Raw genomic sequence first — 21,930 nt, 5'->3', positions numbered from 1 at the left:
CACATTTATCGCTGATGATGCTTCTTGCGCATAGAGCATGAGCTGGTCTTTAGAAAGACAGTTGGTAAAAGTAATAATTGTTAAGTAGCATGTGAAATGTCGATATCATGCTTAAATAAACATCCATAATTCCATTCCGGCATCCTGAATCTGTTCTTGAAGTGCCTGATCCAGGTACCACTCCTTGTTTGATTCTTTCCACCCTGTGGGACCTTTTGTGTTTTTTCCACATTTTGTGGTTGTTTTGCTAATATATGCAAAACACAGTGTAAGATTTAGGAGTTATGGACTCTTCCACTAGGGACAGACCTGCTCATCTAGTGGTCAAGGGGAAAGAGTGTATAAAGCACACAGGGTGACCTTTGATGCTTATTACTAGAGGTTTGGTTACCTGACCAGCTATAGCCTATCTTTCCTCCGTTAATGGTCTCTTATCTTTCCTATAAGTTTATGGAATTCCTCTTCCCCTCCTCTATTTTTCTCTTCCACCTCAACTTTCCATATTTTAATTCTGTTTTTATGTATTATTGTAAACTGCCCTGCAAGAACAATTTCTCTAGGGTGGTATATCAAATTTTAATAAACCCACAAGATCTTCTGAGCGTGGGGCACCCCCTCATTGGATTTTTTTGCCACTCAGCTCAACCAGAAGGTCCCTCAGTTCTGTTCCAGGCTTCAGGCCCATGACAGACTAGTGTCAGATGCCTTCCTTCCCAGTTGGGGGACAGGTCTTCTGTATGCATATCCTCTCGTACCTCTAGTAGGAAAGACTTTGTTGAAACTCAAGCAAGACTGCGGCAACATGATCCTGATCGCACTGTACTGGTTGCTGCAGATTTGGTTCCCTCTACTTCTGGAGTTATCCTCCAAAGAACCGTAGAGATTGGATTGTTTTCTGACCTTCATTACGCAGAACGATGGGTCCCTTCTACATCCCAACCTCCAGTCCCTGGCTTTCAGAGCCTAGAATTTTCTTCCTTTTGTTTTTCATAGGGTGTCTCCTGGGTTTTACTGGCTTCCAGGAAAGATTCCACCAAGAGGTGCTATTCTTTCAAATGGAGTAGGTTTGCCGTCTGGTGTGAGAGCAAGGCCCTAAATCCCTTTGCTTGCCCTACACAGACCTTTCTTGAATACCTTCGACACCTATCAGAGTCTGGTCTCAAGACCAAATCCGTAAGGGTTCACCTTAGTACAATTAGTGCTTATCGGCGTGTAAAAGGTAAGCCAATTTCTGGACAGCCTCTAGTTGTTTGCTTCATGAAAGGTTTGCTTTTGTCAAAGCCCCCTGTCAGACCTTCACCAGTGTCATGGGATCTCAACATCGTTCTCACCCATCTGATGAAAGCTGCTTTCAAGCTACTGAATTCCTGTCATCTGAAGTACTTGACCTGGAAGGTAATTTTCTTGGTGACTGTTACTTCAGTTCGTAGGGTCTCTGAGCTTCAGGCCTTAGTATTGGGTGCACATTATACTAAGTTTCATCACAACAGAGTAGTCCTCCGCACACACCCTAAGTTCCTGCTGAAAGTGGTGTCTTGAATTCCATCTGAACCAGTCAATTGTCTTACCGACATTCTTTTCCCAACCTCATGCCCATCCTGGTGAAAGCACCTTACACACCTTGGATTGCAATAGAGCGTTGGCCTACTATATGGAGCGGACAAGGCCCCACAGATGTCTGCCTGGCTTTTTCTTTCTTTTGATCCCAACAGGATTGGGCTGGCAGATTGCATTTCCTCACTTATTTGCAGGCTGGGCTGGTCCTAGAGAGTCATGTCACGGCTCATAATGTCAAAGCCATGGCTGCGTCGGTAGCCCACTTGAGGTCAGTCTCCACTGAAGAAATTTGCAAGACCGACGTGGTCTTCAGTCCACACATTCACATCATACTACTGCCTTGAGCAGGATACCCGACACGACAATTAGTTCGGGCAGACAGTGTTTTAGAATCTGTTTGGGCTCTAGAATCCAACTATATCCCCTTAGGCCCTTTTTATTCTGTTGCAGGCTGCACTCTCACTCAGATTGTATATAGTTTCAGGTTAATCTGTGTTATGTCCTCGCTGTTGCGAGGCCCAATTGTCCCATGTTTATTGTTTTTAGTGAGCCTGAATGCTAGGGATTCCCCACTTGTGAGAATTTATAAGCCTGCTTGTCCTCGGAGAAAGCAAAGGTAGCAGGTATTCTGTGAGGGCAACAGGCTTTATAGTCTCATAATCCCTCCCACCTCCCCTTGGAGTTGTCTCCTTTGTTATTTTTACTTTATTTTTGCTGTAGTATAAAACTGAGGAGACTGCGTTCGCACGGCAGATGGGAAGACACTTGTGCATGCGCGGTGGAGCATGTCTCGGCTCTCATTAGACTTTTGTAAATTCCGGACCGGGCAAAGCGGTTCAGCATCACCCACTTGTGAGAATATAAAGCCTGCTGACCTCGGAGAATATCTGCTACAGGTAAGTACCTTTGATTTTTGAATGTTTTCAAACATAAATATATATAAAATCTATCCAAAAGCTGCTGTAAAATACTAGCTAAGTAATATATTACTACTACTACTTATCATTTCTATAGCACAACTAAAAGTACGCAGATCTGTACACTGAACATGTAAGAGACAGTCCCTGCTTGACAAAGCTTACAATTTAATCAAGACAGACAAACAGGGCAAATAAGGGATAAGGGAATTACTTGAGGTGGGAATTACAAAACAGACATGAGTACTGAACAGGCGAATAGGAGTTAAAAGCAGTCTCAAAAAGGTGGGATTTTAGCCTAGATTTGGCCAGAGATGGAGCTTGACATACTAACTCAGGAAATCTATTCCAGGCATATGGTGCAGCTAGAACAGAGTCTGGATGGAGTTTGCAGTGGAGGAGAAGGGTACAGATAATATATGATAAAGGAACACAGGTGTCGGCAAACAAAAATAAGCCACCCTGTACAAAATTCACAGGGTTGTTTATTGTCAGTTCTATACAGCGATAAGAAGAATAAAACATAGTTCGTGCCAGAATATGCCTATTATAAACTTTTTTGTATAACCAAAATAAAATCTGCCTAATATCTGTTTATAAAAACTGAAAATATCTTGGAGCAAATAATCATAATCAAAGTTAATCTCACTATATAAAAGGCAACACCAACGTTCTATGAAGCCTCCAGCCGGAAGTGTGAAGGGGGCGAGATATCCGGTTTCCCTATGAGTGTCTGCCCCGCCCTCTCTGTAACACAGTCAGTGAAGGAAAACAGCAGAGCACGAAATCAAATCGCTGGCTCTGTAACAGTGAAGGACTCAGAGGGGGGAGGGGAGAGAGGCCAGAGGGCAGGGACACACACACTTCCACATGCACACAGAAGAAAACATTGCTAGCCCCCGTTTCATTTGCATCAGAAACGGGGCTTTTTTACTAGTTTATACATAAGTATTAACTCAAAATTCATAAACCAGCTCCAGAGAAAAGCCAGCAGCTATAAAAATATTGTATACCCCACAGTATGTTACTAAAAATTCCATTAACAAGATGATTAATTGTAGGAGAACTGCTCTGATTGGTTGGGAAGTGCTATGATGAATTGTTCAGTTTTGAAAAGTCCCATTTGTGTTTATTGGTAAGCTTTTCAAACTCAGATGGAGACCCTATCTCTCTGCTGGTTAATCTGCATAATTAGCTTCCCTTTGATTGTGTCCTTGGAAACTTTTACTTAAATAGTCTCCTTGCACCTGTGACTTTTACTTGGGCAATTTTGATATTTTTACTGCTTTTCAGTTCCCTTTTACTAATGACTTTGTTTTTGATTTGACTGTTTTAGATCAGATACTTCATGTTGAAACGGTCTATTTGCATACTGGGCAAGGATTCCGGGAAGCTGAGAAGATAAGAAGGCTTTTACTGAACTACAAGTATGATAAGGCAGCTTTTTGGATATGAATTATAACACAAAATAACAAGTGTAGAATTTCTTACAGATTTTAAGACCTGTTTTCCTCTTTCATTGGTTAATACTGTTGGCCTGTATTCCTAATTACAGCACTAATGCATGCCAGATTCTTCCAATTTCATTTGTTTTGAGTGGGTTCTTCGTTTTTTGTTTTGTTTTTTTAAATTCTACACCTATTTTGTCTATATATGCCTTTTTGCTTTGTTTGTAATGCAAGCTGCCTACCTTTTATTATGGTAACCACTGTTTCTAAAAATCTTCTCTTGGCACTTCATCAACAGTTTTTATTCCTCTCTGATGCCAGTACTTAAAATTCAGTTGTTTTCTCAGTAGTTCTGTAAAAGAAGAGAACGAGATATCAATGAATTTATTTTAATTGGAAATCAAATTATCTGAAAAAGAAAGCAAAACAAAAACTTGTTTGATGGTACTGCTGGCCTTTGAACACTAATCACTAAGGGCTTGATTTAGGTAGAAAGGTTTGGCACATCAATGTTTTCTTCTTGTGTTAAAAATAAAAGCTTCAATTTTTCATAGTTTTATTGGTTGATTTGTGTGCTATAAATACACATACACGGGGAAATTCTGTAAATGGCACCCAGAATTTTCAGTGCCGAAAAAATGTGCACTGAATGATATTCTATAACGGCCGTTTCAGGATCAGCATCCTTTATAGAATAGCGAGTAGCATTGGGATTCACGCTCAACTTTGGGCGTGAGAAATTACACCAGTTGAAACCAGGTGTAAATCCTGGTGCAGAAGTTGGGCACGGATCTCCCGAATTCTATAACACTGTGCATTTTAAGGAAACACCCCTGGCCCATCCATGCCCCTCCTATGGCTACACCCCCTTGCAAATTCACGAGGAAACACTTAGAGGTGCTATTCTCTGCATGGATCTGCTGTTTCTGCCCCGTTTCAATGCCTTGACAGGGATTATTTGCATCATTTACTCTGTTGTCCCATTAAACACTCATGGTGTTGTTTCACCATTATTGAAACCTCTCTATCAGGATTCCCTAATGTTTCAATATTATCCTTCAAGGATACTCCACATGAAACCATGCACACCTGGGTGACTGTTGGCTCCCCCACCCCTCTAGTTTAAAAACTGCTCTATCTCCTTTTTAAATGTTAGCACCAACAGCCTGGTTCCATCCCGGTTAAGATGGCGTCCATCCTTTTGGAACAGGTTTCCGCTTTCCTTCCCAGAATGTTGCCCAGTTCCTACCAAATCTAAATCCCTCATCTCCTACACCATTGTCTCAACCATGTATTCAAACCAGAGCTCTGCCTGCCATTTGTGTCATGTGAGTGGAATGGGGAGCATTTCTGAAAATGCTACCCTGGAGGATCTGGATTTCAGCTTTCTACCTAAGAGCCTAAATTTGGCTTCCGGAATCTCCCTCCCACATTTTCTTATGTAATTGGCATCTACCTGTACCAGGACAACCAGCTCCTCCCCAGCACTACCTAAAATCCTATCTAGGTGATGCGTGAGGTCCTCCACTGTCACACCAGGCAGGCAAGTGACCAGATGATCCACACATCCACCAGCCATGTAGTTATCTATATGCCTAATGATTGGATCACCAACTACAACAGCTGTCCTAACCCTTCCCTCCTGGGCAGAAGCTCCTGTAGACAAATCCTCGGTGCAAAAAGATATTGCATCCCCTGTTGGGCAGGTCCTGGCTACAGCATTACTTCCTACTTCACCAGGGTGTTGCTCTCCCTCCTTCAAGGCAGTACAGGGGCTGTCAGACTGGAGGTGAGACTTCTCTGCAAAGTCCCTGTAGGCCTCTATTAACCTCTCTGTCTCCCTCAACACCTGTAAGTCTGCTACTCTAGCCTCAAGAGAATGGATTTGTTTCTGAGAGCTAGGAGGTCTTTGCATTGAGCGCGCACATATAAGCTCTTGCTAACTGGGAGATAATTATACATGTGACACTCAATGGAAAAGACTGGTTAGCACCCCTTTCGCTGCTGGACTTCTGTCTTCAACTTAGTATTAATGAGCTATTTAAATGAAACGTCTTAAGGTACTAGGGATGGTAGATTAATATAAAGAGCCTTAGGATTTTATGGTATACTGTGTGATTTATTTAATGTTTGCTTCTCAGAAAGTAATTAAATGTAATTAAAACTCAGTAATGAAAACTCTCTTCTTGTTGTCCTAATTAAAATAATTGACTGTAAGTTAAGACTGTAAATGAAAAGATGTGATGGGGAGGGTGTGTGGGAATGAATACTGAACTAGGCTCTGCTGTGCCTTCTAGAGGCTATCTGTTAATGCCGAAAGCTATGGCAGAAAGTTCAAGTTTTAAATCTATGGGGAAGAAGGCCGGTGCTTGCATCAGCGCGTGTTTAACATGTGCGCTGAGGCCCCCTTTTACCGCAGCTGGTAATAGGGAAGGTCTCGCTTTCCTGCAGAAAATGGCCAGGCAGCAAGTAAAGCACTTGCCGTGCAGCCATTTCAGGGGGAGCCCTTACCGCTGGGTACAGTCCTGTACTACAAAAATAAATAAAGTTTTGTAGCGCCAGAAATGACAGCGCGGTAGGCGTGGGTAAATTCCAAATGTGCACATGGTTTGCCACAAGAAGCCTCAGTGCGTCCCACAGTAAGATCTTTTAAGCTGCACTAATTACACGCTAGTTTCTACAGCAGCTTAGTAAAAGGAGCCCATACTATTTAAAAGTAAATCATCAAAATACATTGCTTTTCGCTGATTAGTGCAGGACTAGCATGTGAGCTCTTACCACCTATAAAACAAGTGATGATAAGGGCTCATATTCTAGTTTTTGGAAATGGCCGCACACTAATGGCAACGTTAGCACATGGTCATTCACAAAATGGAAAACTGGCCATTTTCCTGCAGTGGTAGAAAGTGGTCTTAGCGCACGGGAAAAACCCGCGTAGGGGCATGCTAAGATCACTTTTTATTGCAGCTTTGTAAAAAGACTCCTATGAGCGGAGACTTCCCCTTCTCCCCATAACATAGAAAGGGACAGCAGTTAAAAACAAACAGGTATGATTTTGCTCTCACCTTGTGGACAGGGGGCTTTCTAAAGCACAATAGGTTTTACATTTCCCTCTCCCAAACTGTTATGAAAGGCTAGAATGTTATATAGCCAAATGATTAGTTCAATTCACAGAAGCGCCTGCTCAGACATTATTTATGACATACAGTCCTGTAGCTCAGTAGAAGTTGTGATGCAGTTACAGAGAATTGTGCAGTAAATTTTTGTAGTTTATTTCTAACATTTTGGCTGAAACATATGTGCTATAAATATTAGTTTTTCATTTTACATATACATTTTTGTTCACAGAAAATATTTTCTCTTTTTTTTTTTCGGTTCAAAGCTGTTTCACTGTTGCTATTGGAAATGGAACTGCCTGCAGGGAAACAGAGCGTTACTTTGCTGACCTGATTCAGAAGAAATATTTTGCACCATTGGATGTAGTATACTGGTGAGATTACTTTTGCTAGTTGTTTAGTTTATTCCATTTGTTTGTATTCTGCGTGCTTGCAAAGTATACATTTTTTTGTTGACAGTGGATTACAAAGCAATTTAAAAAGTAGAAGCCATTAGAATTAAAATTTTAGCACGTGCTTATGTTTTCAGAGTGTTCCTAAATAATTTTCATTCAGGGAAATACATAATTGTTGAGATAAAATGATAAATCCACATCCAAAAAAACTGGGTACAATATTTATGTAGAAGAAAGTTATTTGCAGCTGTATGTGTAGTAGAATAAATAAGACCAGTGTAAGCATTAATAGTATATTTGAGTACAGTACAAAAATTGGTTGCTATTTTTAGTGCTACCAGTTTTTTTTTCACAGTCGCTTGGCTGTTAAATCATTAAGGTACCACTTTATCATTCAGACTTATGTCTACTCCTAATACTACTAATCATTTCTATAGTAGACAAACTAAACTATCTAGCAATCTTATCATTAGCCAGTTGTGGTACTAGGGCTATCCCTGTGACCCAGTGCTACCATGCAAGAACACTTCAGTTCATTGAAGGATCTGGTTCCTTATTCTCAGGTTTATTGGATCTGGGCATGCCACAGTGGCCGTATCCACAGTGTATAAGAAAGAGAGTACTTGGCTGTTGCACCAGAGTGATACCTACTAGACGTTACATGCTGCTCTTATAGAGGGTCATTTCTATACATTAAGGCAATTTAGGCATTTATTATAAAGACACATCACTTCGGAGAAGAGGAAGAAAGGAGATACGATACAGACATTTAAATATTTGAAGGATATACAAACCTTTTCCAAAAACGTTGAGGCTATAGAACTAGAGGGTATGAAATAAATCTGCAAGGAAGAAAATGAAAAGCAATATTAAGGAATGCTTTTTCCATGGAGAGGTGGTGATAAGAGGGAAAATGGTAGTGGAATTCAAAAAGGCATGGGTTATACACAGAAAGTACCTATATAGAGGATGAAATAAAACAGAGCTTCCCATACTGTGGGTTGGGACCCTAAATGGGGGTCGTGACCTGGGTGGTCTCTCCATAGCATTATTATGGTTCTCCTGGATGTCACACAATTTTGACTGGGATCATGGGGTCACGGCCACAAAAGATTGATAAGCACTGGAATAAAAGTAAAGAGTATTCACAATCAATTAAAATTTACGTACAAAAAAAAGGCAAGAGCATGGGGAGGGGAGTGGTAACTGCATGTTTAACACTGGTCCACTGGAACTTCTGCTTTCTCTTCCCCTTTTTTATGTTTTAATGGATTTTTCTCCTTTCTTTTTTGATTTGTGTGCTTTTACTATCCTTTTTCAATATTGGCGTTCCTTTCTTCCTCTATGTTTAGCTCTGCGCTGCTTTCCAGTTGAGAGCGGTATAGTAAGTTCTCAATAAACTTTAAACTATGGAGCTGCAGGTACAAGCCTAATTACAGATGGGGAAGGGTAACTTTCATTGAGCGGAAGTTTAATCGTGTCCACTTTCCTAGGCAGCGTATAAGACACCTGCAAGCCTGAAGGCTATTGAAGCAGTGTACATTCAGGTACACTAGATCCGTATTTCCAATAAAAGTCTAATCTATTTTACAAATTCTGGATTTTTCGGGTAGCAGCAGTTAACTCAGCTAGTGTGTGTTGTGTATATATAAATATTTTGCCTTTATTATAGTGGGGATTAACTATTTATGTTTTATTTATTGACTAGATGTACTGAACGACGTTGGGCATTTTTAGAAAAATAGTGATATAAACAAATGAAATCAATTTGTGACCTGGTATAATAAATTTAAGCATCCCTTACAAGTACTTTTTCTTAAATTTTTACATTTCTGGTTTTAAAGTTTCCTCCAAGATTAATACTTACTGGTTGAGATATGCCATAGCCATAAGATAAAGCCTACTATTTTGGAGCATGTTCTCTATTGTAAGGACCACAAGATGGCACTGTGTTGTTTTAAGGGTTAAAGTATTGGGGGCTATATTTAAAACATCTCCATTTGTAATTAGCAGCGTTTACACATGTCAATGGTGCTTTCAGGAAGCCACAATCTAAGGGCCCTGTTTACTAAGGCGTGTTAGCTAACCGTGTAGGCGCCTATAAGACAATTGTAGGCACGTACATGGTTAACACGTGCCTACAACGTGGCTTAGTAAACAGGGCTCTAAATGTGGAATGTTGTAACCAGGTCACCCTTCCAGATGGGGCCGAGGCTGTCCCTGCTTGGCTTCCTTCGTCTCCCATGAGTTGAGTCAGCCTGTAAACTCTCCTTCTCTCTCTTTCTCTCTCTCTCTTGGTTGCTCATAGAAACTCTCGCACACTCCATGTCATTAGAAAACAATCAAAGGTTTTTATTGTTTCAACTCTCTTGACACCAGATTATTCTGACTTGAAACATCTCTTTCAGTCATTATATTTTATCTTAGTATTAACAGTCCTCCTTTCTTTACATAGTGCAGATTCATTTCCCACATGACAGTTGCAAACTTCTGTTCCAAATCCCACCAAACCTCCAGCAGCACTATCTCTTAACAGACAGTTTTGGTGTTAAGGTGTTTTCACATCATCTCTTACCAAGTACAGTTTGTGTTTTCACATGCACAAGCCTGCTCAGCAACTCAATCCCCCTTTCCCAGCTTCTTTGGTGGACAATTTGGAGCAGTTTGACTCTGGTACTTTCATTCCAAATTTCTCCTCCCCAGAAGATTTTGACCACGAATACATCTGACCTGAGATGAGGAGTTTGTGTAGATGGGCTTCACACCCAGGATCACTGGTTCGCTCAAGAAACCCAGCTTCATATCAATCTCCTAGAGCTATTGGCAATCTGGAATGCTTTAAATGCTTTTGGAGATTGGCTGTTGGACCAAATTATTCTAATCCAAATGGACAAACAAGTTGCCGTGTACTTTGTCAGCAAGCAGGCGGGGGCATAGGATCCTACCCCTTGTGTTAGGCAGCAGGAAAATGCATGGTGCTCAGAGCCACATACCTGATAGACAGGCTGAGCAGGATGATGCAACCGCACATATTGTGCCTTCACATGGATGTTGCCCGAAAGGTCTTTCGAGAGTGGGGCACCCCCACAGTGGATCTTTTTGCCACTGATCTCTACAGCAAAGCCCCTCAGTAATGTTCCAGACTCAGTTCACATGACAGAGTAGCTTTGGATCCCTTTCTTCTGGATTTGGTGGTGGGGGGTGGGGGCTTCTGTACACTTATCCTCCCATCTCTCTGGTTGGGAGACTGTGCTGAAACTCAGGCCTGGTGCACCATGATCCTCATCAGTCCTTATTGGCTGATTTAGGTTTGGTTCCCTTTTCTTCTGGAGTTTTCCTCTGAAGAACACAGAACGAGGGATCTCTTCTGCATCCCAAACTGCAGTTCCTGGCCCTCATAGCTTGGATGTTGAGAGCATAGAAATTGTGTTCCTTCAACTGCCCGAGAATGTTTCCAAAGTCCTGCTGGCTTCCAGGAAAGATTGCATTATTAAGAACTGTTATGCTTTTAAATGGAAGAGATTTGCCGTCTGGTGTGAGGGCAAGCCCTAGATCCTTTTTATTGCTCTACACAAAAGCTACTTGAATACCTTTCACATCTCTTTAAATATGTCTCAGAAACAAGTCTGTAAGGGGTCATCTCAGTGCCATTAGCGCTTACCGTCACCATGTAGAGGGTAAGTCCATCTGTGTGCAACCACTATTTGTTCGTTTTGTGTGAGGTTTGCTTCTGACAAAGCCCCCCATCAAACCTCCAACAGTGTCATTGGAACTCAATGTCATCCTTATCCAGCTGACGAAAGCTCCTTTTGAACTATTTGATTCATGTCATCTGAAGTACCTGACCTGGAAGGTCTCGTTTTTTGTGGCGGTCAATTCAACTAGAGTCGGTGAGCTTCAGGCCCTAGTAGCTGATCCACCTTACACAATTTCACCACAACAGAGTAGTTCTCTGCACACATGTTAAGAGTGGAGGAGTAGCCTAGTTGTTAGTGCAGTGGCCTGAGAACCAGGGGAATTGGGTTTGATTCCCACTGCACTTCCTTGTGACTCTGGTCAAGTCACTTAACTCTCCATTGCCCTAGGTACAAAATAAGTACCTGTATGTAATATGTAAACCGCTTTGATTGTAACCACAGAAAAGTAGTATATCAAGTCCCATCACGTTTCCCTTTCCCCTGTTTCCTAAGGTAGAGTCAGCGTTTCATCTTAATCAGTCAGTTGTTCTTCCAACATTTTTCCTGAAACTTCATACCCATCCTAGCGAAAGTGCACTGCACACCTTAGACTGCAAAGTGAGCCTTAGCCTTCTACATGGAGCGGACTAAATTCCATAGAAAGTCCACTCAGCTTTTTGTTTCTTTTGGCCCAAGCATGATGGGTGCAGCCATTTGTAAACACACTTTATCCAGTTGATTAGCAGATTGTATCTCCTTTACTTATGCCCAGGCTGGACTGATTCTAGAGGGTGATGTCATTGCTCACAATGTCAGAGCCGTGGTGGTGTCAATAGCCCACTTGAAATCAGCCTCCATTGTGGAGATTTGTAAGGCTGTGATCAGTCCACACATTCACATTTCACTACAGCCTTGAACACGGCAGACGGTTTGGTCAGACAGTTCTGCAGAATTTGGAATCTAGAATCCAACTCCACCCTTTTAGGCTCATTAATTTCTGTTTCAGGCTGCATCTTCACAACAGGAATGTTTATTGGTTCAGATTGGCCATGTTTGTGCAAGTCCCTGTTGACTGTTATTTGTTGTTTTTGGTGAGCATGGTAGCTAAGGATTACCACATGTGAGAACTGAGTGCTCTGCTTGTTCTTGAAGAAAGCACTCACCTGTTGCAGGTGTTCTCCAAGGACACAAGGTATATTTCTCACTTACCCTCCCACCTCCCCTTGGAGTTAGACTATCTATGCTTTTTATCCAAATGCAGGTCCCAAATGCGTGACCCAAAAGACCCCATCATACTTGATCTATGCCCCCCTAGCTATAAAATTTCACACTGGGTCAGAAAAGAAAAAAAGAGGCGGAGGCATAGCGCTCATCTACAGATCAAGCTTCTCCACTGAACCCATTTCTGAAACCATTACACCACAACTTGAAATAGCCTCAATCAGACTTCACAGCCCTATACTCTGTGACCATCTAACCTGTATCTAACTTTATAGACCTCCCACTAACTGGAACAACAACCAATTCACCTTCATGGACTTCATATCAAACGTATGCATCAACAATCCCAATGTACTTTTAATTGGGGACTTAAACCTACATTTAGAGGATTCCAACTCTGCACACACCCACGAATGTAAAGATCTCCACCTTTGCAACCTTGACCTCCCTCCTATACCACCTACCCACAGCAAAGGTCACTCGCTCGACATCATCTCTTACAAGTTCTCTACAGACCAAAACATTTACATATCCGCTATCAACTGGTCTGCCACCCCCTGGTCGGATCATCTTAAATTGACACTATCCCTACACTGGTGAAAAAAAGGCCAGCCTAAAACACAAGACCCTGTAAAAATTATCACTAGAGGATGGATTGACAAGGAAAAGTTCTGGCAACAGATTTACAACAACAATTGGTCTACACAACCAAACTCAAATTACTTCCTTACAGAATGGGATACTGGACGAAATAGCCCCACTACACACTAAAACTCTACGTAGGTGCAACCCGTCACCATGGTTCAACGACGTACTAAAAAACCTAAAGTCACAAACCAGGAAATTAGAAAAAACATGGAGTAAATCAAAAAATAACCTCACCTACAATGCATGGAAGAAGTCACACAGGAATTACAAAAATGCCATTAAACGAGCCAAAAGATCATACTACACACAAACAATCACAACCAGGGGCACAGACATAAAAAAACAATATCAACTCATAAAAAATCTTCTTAACACCAACCCAATCACATCCTCACCCTTAAACTACCCATCTGCTAACCAACTGGCTAAATACTTCAATGACAAAATTACTAATCTTTGCAACACGATTCCCCAGGACTGTACAAATATCGATACCTTTCTAGACGAACTGGACCCCTACATGGACGAGATTCCAGCCGATCGCTCATGGACAAATTTCACCCTCCTCATCACTAAAGAAGTTTCTATGGTGTACCTAATGAAAGATGCCCCAGAACACTTTATCACAGATCTCACCTCCCACCTAAACTTCCTGCTACAACAAGACTCATTCCCTACTGAACATGGCAACATACTACTTACTCCAATACCTAAAAACCCCAAGAAACCAGCGAGTGATGTCACCAACTACCGCCCTGTCGCCTCCATCCCCTTGCTAATTAAACTGATGGAAAACAGAGTGACCTCTCAAATCAACGACTATATACAAAAATTCTCCATTCTTCATGAATCACAATCAGGTTTCCGTCCAACCCACAGTACAGAAACCGTCCTACTCACTCTAATATCCAAATTCAAACAGGAAATCTCATTCGGAAACAACATCCTACTTCTACAATTAGATCTATCTAGTGGATTTGACATGGTAAATCACAATATTCTAACCAAACTACTGGATAAACTTGGGATCGGCGGAAATATCATTAACTGGATAAAAGGCTTCATCACCTCAAGATCTTACCAAGTTAAATCAACGTCAACTATCTCATCTCCCTGGTCACCAAATTGTGGTGTACCTCAAGGATCGCCTTTATCCCCGATCCTCTTCAACCTTATGATGATCCCCCTAGCCAAAGCTTTATTCAAGCATGGTCTCAACCCTTTCATTTACGCCGATGATGTCACCATATTCATTCCCTTCAAATCTAATCTAACAGAAATATCCGACAAAATATCCTTGGGCATGAACATCTTAACCTCTTGGGCCAACGCCTTCATGATGAAAATGAACAAAGAGAAAACACAATGCCTAATCCTCTCATCTGAACACTCATCTCTCCTCCCAACTAATCTTAACACCTCTGACATCACAATCCCCATATCTGATAACCTGAAAATCCTCAGAGTGACATTAGACAAACACCTCTCGCTCGAAAATCATGCAAAATCCACTACAAAAAAAATGTTCAATATGATGTGGATACTGAAACACGTAAAACCATATTTCCCCCTGAAAACATTCTGGAACCTGGTGCAATCCACGGTACTTACCCACGCCGACTACTGTAATAGTATCTTCCTAGGCTGCAAGACCCATATCCTGAAAAAAATTCAGACTGCCCAAAATACAGCAGCAAGACTCATTTTTGGCAAACCACGATTTGAATGCGCAACACCTCTTCGACAAAAACTTCACTGGCTCCCTATCCGAGAACGAGTCAACTTCAAGGTCCACACATTAATCCACAAGATTATCAACGGTGAATCTCCGGACTATATGATCAATCTGATTGACCTTCCCACCAGAAACATGTCTGAAACCTCGTGAACTTACCTCAATCTACATTACCCCAATTGCAAAGGACTCAAGTACAAAACCTACTATGGATCCAACTTCTCCTTCTTAAGCAGCCAACTCTGGAATGCCCTCCCCAGACCTATCCGATCAATCAGGAACTATCTACCCTTCAGGAAATCATTAAAAACCCATCTGTCCAAGCTAGCCTACCCAAATGACCCAAACTAATCCTATGAACCCATTTACCCAACACTTGCACATCTCTACCCAAGTAGAGTATCAATAACCTGTAATCCCTATTACTATGTAAGCCGTATTGAACTTGGTTTGAGTGGGAAAGCGCGGGGGTGCAAATGTAATAATAAATAAATAAATACAAGTTGGGCAGACATGAAGGCACATGCACATGTGTGGTCAGGCCTGTCAGGGATCTAGGTGTCGTCACTGATGATACGTTGAAACCTTCTGCTCAGTATGCTGTGGCGGCTAAGAAAGCAAATAGAATGTTAGGTATTATTAGGAAAGGAATGGAAAACAAAAATGAGGACATTATAATGCCTTTGTATCGCTCCATGGTACGACCGCACCTCGAATATTGTGTTCAGTTCTGGTTGCAGCATCTCCAAAAAGATATAGTGGAATTAGTAAAGGTGCAGAGAAGGGCGACGAAAATGAGGAAAGATTAAAGCGGCTGGGGCTCTTCAGCTTGGTGAAAAGACAGCTGAGGGGGAGATGTGATAGAGGTCTATAAAATAATGAGTGGAGTTGAACGGGTAGATGTGAAGCGTTTGTTTACGCTTTCCAAAAATACTAGAACTAGGGGGCATGCGATGAAACTACAAAGTAGTAAATTTAAAACGAATCGGAGAAAAGTTTTCTTAATTCAAGGAGTAATTCAACTCTGGAATTCGTTGCCAGAAAATGTGTTAAAGGCGGTTAGCTTTGCAGAGTTTTAAAAAGGTTTGTACGGCTTCCTAAAGGAAAATTCCATAGACCATTATTAAATGGACTTGGGGAAAATCCACTATTTCTGGGATAAGCAGCATAAAATGTTTTGTATTTTTGGGGGGATTTTGCCAGGTATTTGTGACCTGGATTGGCCACTATTGGAAACAGGATGCTGGGCTTGATGGACCTTTGGTCATTCCCAGTATGGCAATACTTATGTACTTATGACTTCTAGAAGATATGAGAATGGTAGGCAGCATCCATGCCTGGCTCTGTGGATGACTTCACCCATATGTAAGAACATGGTGTAATGGGACATAGTCAATATGTATTCAGCCAAGGAATTCTTGCCTCTCCAATTTTCTTCATTTCTTTGAAGGCATGAATAAACATGTGGATAACGGTGAGCCGGTTGATGTAGTGCATCTAGATTTTCAGAAAGCATTTGACAGAGTTCCTTGTGAGAGACTACTGAGAAAATTAAAAACCCGTGGGATAGGAGGCAATTTTGTGTTGTGGGTTGGGAATTGGCTGATGAATAGAAAACAGAGGGTAGAGTTAAATGAGTAATCCTCTCAGTAGAGGAGGGTGAATGGTGGAGTGCCACAGGGATCTGCACTGGGACTGGTGCTATTTTAACATATTTATTAAGGATCTAGAAATGGGAATGATGAGTGAAGTGATTAAATTTGCAGATGAAAAAAAAACTGTTCAAAGTTATTCATACAAAATGCGGATTGAGAAAAATTGCAGGAAGACCGTAGGAAATTGGAAGACTGGGCATCCAAACGGCAGATGAGATTTAATGTGGACAAGTGCAAAGTGATGCACATTGGGAAGAATAATCAAAATCGTAGTTATTTGATGCAAGGTTCCACCCTAGGAGTCAGCACCCAAGAAAAAGATTAAGGTGTCGTCATGGACAAGACACTGAAATCTTCTGTCCAGTGAGTCACTGCTGCCAAAAAGAAAACAGAATGCTAGGAACTATTAGGAAAGTGATAGAAAATAAGACATATAATGCCTCTGTATCGCTCCACGGTTCGATCCCATCTTGAGTATTGTGTGCAGTTATGGTCACTGTATCTTAAAGATTTAGCAGTATTAGAAAAGCATCAAAGAAGGGTGACCAAAATGATTAAGAGTATGGAACCCCTCTCACATGAGGAAAGGCTTAAGAGGTTAGGGCTCTTAATCTTGGATAGAGATGGCTGAGGGAGCGATATGATAGCGGTCTATAAAATACTGAGTGGTGTTAAATAGGTAAACGTAAGTCAATTTTTTACTCTTTCAAAAAGTGCAAAGACTAGAGGATACTCAAGGAAGTTACATGGTACCACTTTTAAAACGAATAAGAGGAAATATTTTTTCACTCAACAAATAGTTAAGCTCTGGAACTTGTTGCCAGATGATGTGGTATCAGCGGTTAGTTTATCTGGGTTTAAAAAAGGTTTGGGCAGGTTCCTGGAGGAAAAGTCCATAGTCTGCTATTGATATAGACACGAGGAAAGCCACTGCTTCTGAATTGGCCAGTGTTGGAAGCAGGATACTGGGCTAGATGGGCCATTTGCCGGACCCAGTATGGCTATTATGTCCTAGGACTTAATTATACACAAGCTAGAAACTTCAGTATTGAAAATCAAACTACTTAATGATTGTGAGTCAGTGCAACTTCTGTACAATCCAGTAAAAGGACACATACTACTACTACTACTACTACTATTTAGCATTTCTATAGCGCTACAAGGCGTACGCAGCGCTGCACAAACATAGAAGAAAGATAGTCCCTGCTCAAAGAGCTTACAATCTAATAGACAAAAAATAAATAAAGTAAGCAAATCAATCAATTAATGTGAATGGGAAGGAAGAGAGGAGGGTAGGTGGAGGCGAGTGGTTACAAGTGGTTACGAGTCAAAAGCAATGTTAAAGAGGTGGGCTTTCAGTCTAGATGTAAAGGTGGCCAAGGATGGGGCAAGACGTAGGGGCTCAGGAAGTTTATTCCAGGCGTAGGGTGCAGCGAGACAGAAGGCGCGAAGTCTGGAGTTGGCAGTAGTGGAGAAGGGAACAGATAAGAAGGATTTATCCATGGAGCGGAGTGCACGGGAAGGGGTGTAGGGAAGGACGAGTGTGGAGAGATACTGGGGAGCAGCAGAGTGAGTACATTTATAGGTTAGTAGAAGAAGTTTGAACAGGATGCGAAAACGGGTAGGGAGCCAGTGAAGGATCTTGAGGAGAGGGGTAGTATGAGTAAAGCGACCCTGGAGGAAGACGAGACGGGCAGCAGAGTTTTGAACCGACTGGAGAGGGGAGAGGTGACTAAGTGGGAGGCCAGCAAGAAGCAGATTGCAGTAGTCTAAACGAGAGGTGACAAGGGTGTGGATGAGGGTTTTGGTAGAGTGTTCGGAAAGAAAGGGGCGGATTTTACGGATGTTGTAAGGAAAGAAACGACAGGTCTTGGCAATCTGCTGGATATGAGCAGAGAAGGAGAGTCAAAGATGACCCCAAGGTTTCGAGCTGAGAAGACATGGAGAATGAGAGAGCCATCAACAGAAATAGAAAACGGGGGGAGCGGGGAGAAAAAAGACCTCCGTAAATGCTCAATAGCACACAGGCTAAAGTCTACCAACACCATCATCATCTCTGCAGTGTTCTTGGCTTTTCAGTTGGCCACTGTTGTAAGTGGTGTTTTTTTTTTTTTTGTATGACCAAAGATGGTTGATGATGATGCTCTAACATATATCCTGGTGTCCTCGGAGAACGTCTGCTACTGGTAAGTAACTTCACTTTATATTAAAAAGCTCTACTAGCCATGCTTTTGTCTATAAAATTATATTTAGATTGGAGTTAGCTCACCCCTTTTCTGTAATAGCTTAAGGTGAGTTATATTCAGGTGCAATAGGTATTTCCCTGCCTAAGGTCACAAGATGCTCAGTGTCTTTATAGTTCCATGCAGAATCTATCTAATTTGATTCTCCTGTTGGGCCTGCCACCCCCAGGTCATCTAGGGCTAGATATTCCGCAGAGGAAGTATTCACAGCCCCTAGTGCATAAGCCTGAGTTGTCAATACTTATTGGGGACACCTGATGGCCAGAAAGAGTACCTGGCCCCCAGTCAAAGATCATCACTGCAATGACCAGACTAGGTATGTTTTGAGGAAAGGATATAAAATAGGTGAAAGAATCCCTAGGCAGTTCAAATGAAGACTGATGTCTTTGGTTCTGACTGAGATAGAAGTACAATATATATGAGCAGAAGGAAACTGCTGGGTCTTAAACAAGAAGGCCACAAAAACCTCAAGGAGGAGTGAAATAATTATAACCATACAACCAAACCCCCAAGCTTCACTAAATATATGCACAGTATCTTAAAAATACGATATGCAGTCACTATGTGATAAAGATAACACTCCTTATGAGCTCTTCAACTTTTATATCAATAAAGTTTTAGACAGTCTGAAAAAATGTGAGGAAATGCCTCAGAAATTATGCAGTTGTAATTCAATTCAGCACCTGTCTACTCCAATCATTGGCTCAAAAAGCATCCACATATATGTTTTTTATTTATTATTCATTGTCTTCTTTTATATAAAAAATAGTAAATAACTTAGCTTTTTTTTTCTGCTCTTCTTTATGCATCCCGATGTTGGCCACCATTTTGTGGTGCCAAAACCGCTTCTTCAGGGGGTAAAAGCTTCAAAAGTGTATGTCAAAATTGAACGATAATGCTCAGCATGTCAAAATTAAATGAGATAGCACTGTCTGTTTGAAGCTTTTACCCCCTGAAGCAGTGGTTTTGGCACTGCAAAATGGTGGCCAACGTCGAGGTGTGTCAAGCAGAGCTGAAAAAGCTGTCATTTAGGGGGTCTTTTACTAAAGATTAGCTTGAGTTATCTGCAGCAGGGCCCATTTTATTCCTATGGGCCCTGCTGCAGATAACTTGAGCTCATCTTTAGTAAAAGATCCCCTTACTATTTTTTTATATTAAAAAAAAAAAATAATAATAACAACATATATGTGGAGGTTGAGCAGATGATTGGCGCAGACAGGTGGTGAATTGATTTACACCTGCAGAATTTCTGAGGCTTTTTCCTCCCATTTTTTGCAGACCATCTAAAACTTTATTGATATAAGATTTGTAGCGTTCATAAAGAGTGTTATCTTTATCACACGGTGACTGCATATTGCAAAATTCTATAACCCAAATTAATATTGCCTGCTTCTTCATCCAAAGATGATGATATATGTGAACCTTCATATCTGAAGAAGGGTCCTCTGAAGTCTCAAAAACGCATGTATGTCATCTTTGTATTATTCTATTGGGCATTACAAACTGTAAATAATCCCATTTTCTCCCAGACCAATACAATAGGTAGAATTCTGCTACCCTACTTCATTAAAATAAAATTTTTAGTAGCTGGGGAGTCAGTAATAGGAAATGAGTCATTTGGAAAACATCTATATATATATACAGTGGGGGAAATAAGTATTTGATCCCTTGCTGATTTTGTAAGTGTGCCCACTGACAAAGACATGAGCAGCCCATAATTGAAGGGTAGGTTATTGGTAACAGTGAGAGATAGCACATCACAAATTAAATCCGGAAAATCACATTGTGGAAAGTATATGAATTTATTTGCATTCTGCAGAGGGAAATAAGTATTTGATCCCTCTGGCAAACAAGACCTAATACTTGGTGGCAAAACCCTTGTTGGCAAGCACAGCGGTCAGACGTCTTCTGTAGTTGATGATGAGGTTTGCACACATCTCAGGAGGAATTTTGGTCCACTCCTCTTTGCAGATCATCTCTAGATCATTAAGAGTTCTGGGCTGTCGCTTGGCAACTCGCAGCTTCAGCTCCCTCCATAAGTTTTCAATGGGATTAAGGTCTGGTGACTGGCTAGGCCACTCCATGACCCTAATGTGCTTCTTCCTGAGCCACTCCTTTGTTGCCTTGGCTGTATGTTTTGGGTCATTGTCGTGCTGGAAGACCCAGCCACGACCCATTTTTAAGGCCCTGGCGGAGGGAAGGAGGTTGTCACTCAGAATTGTACGGTACATGGCCCCATCCATTCTCCCATTGATGCGGTGAAGTAGTCCTGTGCCCTTAGCAGAGAAACACCCCCAAAACATAACATTTCCACCTCCATGCTTGACAGTGGGGACGGTGTTCTTTGGGTCATAGGCAGCATTTCTCTTCCTCCAAACATGGCGAGTTGAGTTCATGCCAAAGAGCTCAATTTTTGTCTCATCTGACCACAGCACCTTCTCCCAATCACTCTCGGCATCATCCAGGTGTTCACTGGCAAACTTCAGACGGGCCGTCACATGTGCCTTCCGGAGCAGGGGGACCTTGCGGGCACTGCAGGATTGCAATCCGTTATGTCGTAATGTGTTACCAATGGTTTTCGTGGTGACAGTGGTCCCAGCTGCCTTGAGATCATTGACAAGTTCCCCCCTTGTAGTTGTAGGCTGATTTCTAACCTTCCTCATGATCAAGGATACCCCACGAGGTGAGATTTTGCGTGGAGCCCCAGATCTTTGTCGATTGACAGTCATTTTGTACTTCTTCCATTTTCTTACTATGGCACCAACAGTTGTCTCCTTCTCGCCCAGCGTCTTACTGATGGTTTTGTAGCCCATTCCAGCCTTGTGCAGGTGTATGATCTTGTCCCTGACATCCTTAGACAGCTCCTTGCTCTTGGCCATTTTGTAGAGGTTAGAGTCTGACTGATTCACTGAGTCTGTGGACAGGTGTCTTTCATACAGGTGACCATTGCCGACAGCTGTCTGTCATGCAGGTAACGAGTTGATTTGGAGCATCTACCTGGTCTGTAGGGGCCAGATCTCTTACTGGTTGGTGGGGGATCAAATACTTATTTCCCTCTGCAGAATGCAAATAAATTCATATACTTTCCACAATGTGATTTTCCGGATTTAATTTGTGATGTGCTATCTCTCACTGTTACCAATAACCTACCCTTCAATTATGGGCTGCTCATGTCTTTGTCAGTGGGCAAACTTACAAAATCAGCAAGGGATCAAATACTTATTTCCCCCACTGTATATATTTTGTTACATTTGTACCCCGCGCTTTTCCACTCATGGCAGGCTCAATGCAGCTTACATGGGGCAATGGAGGGTTAAG

The 21,930-nt window shown here is 41.7% G+C and overlaps 1 protein-coding gene across 3 annotated transcripts in view; it reads left to right on the top strand.

Moving 5' to 3' along the window:
* SRBD1 (S1 RNA binding domain 1) overlaps positions 1-21,930 on the top strand; it is a 283,827-nt gene that overhangs the window by 94,696 nt on the left and 167,201 nt on the right. For all 3 annotated transcript variants that reach the window (XM_030195807.1, XM_030195808.1, XM_030195806.1), the window contains 2 exons: positions 3,811-3,901; positions 7,305-7,412. In XM_030195807.1, coding sequence (XP_030051667.1) covers positions 3,811-3,901; positions 7,305-7,412 — 199 coding nt within the window. The remainder of the gene's footprint in view (positions 1-3,810; positions 3,902-7,304; positions 7,413-21,930) is intronic.

Source organism: Microcaecilia unicolor, chromosome 3 (assembly GCF_901765095.1).
Source record: "Microcaecilia unicolor chromosome 3, aMicUni1.1, whole genome shotgun sequence".
Classification (NCBI taxonomy): domain Eukaryota; kingdom Metazoa; phylum Chordata; class Amphibia; order Gymnophiona; family Siphonopidae; genus Microcaecilia; species Microcaecilia unicolor.
This window is presented reverse-complemented; position numbering and strand designations above follow the sequence as displayed.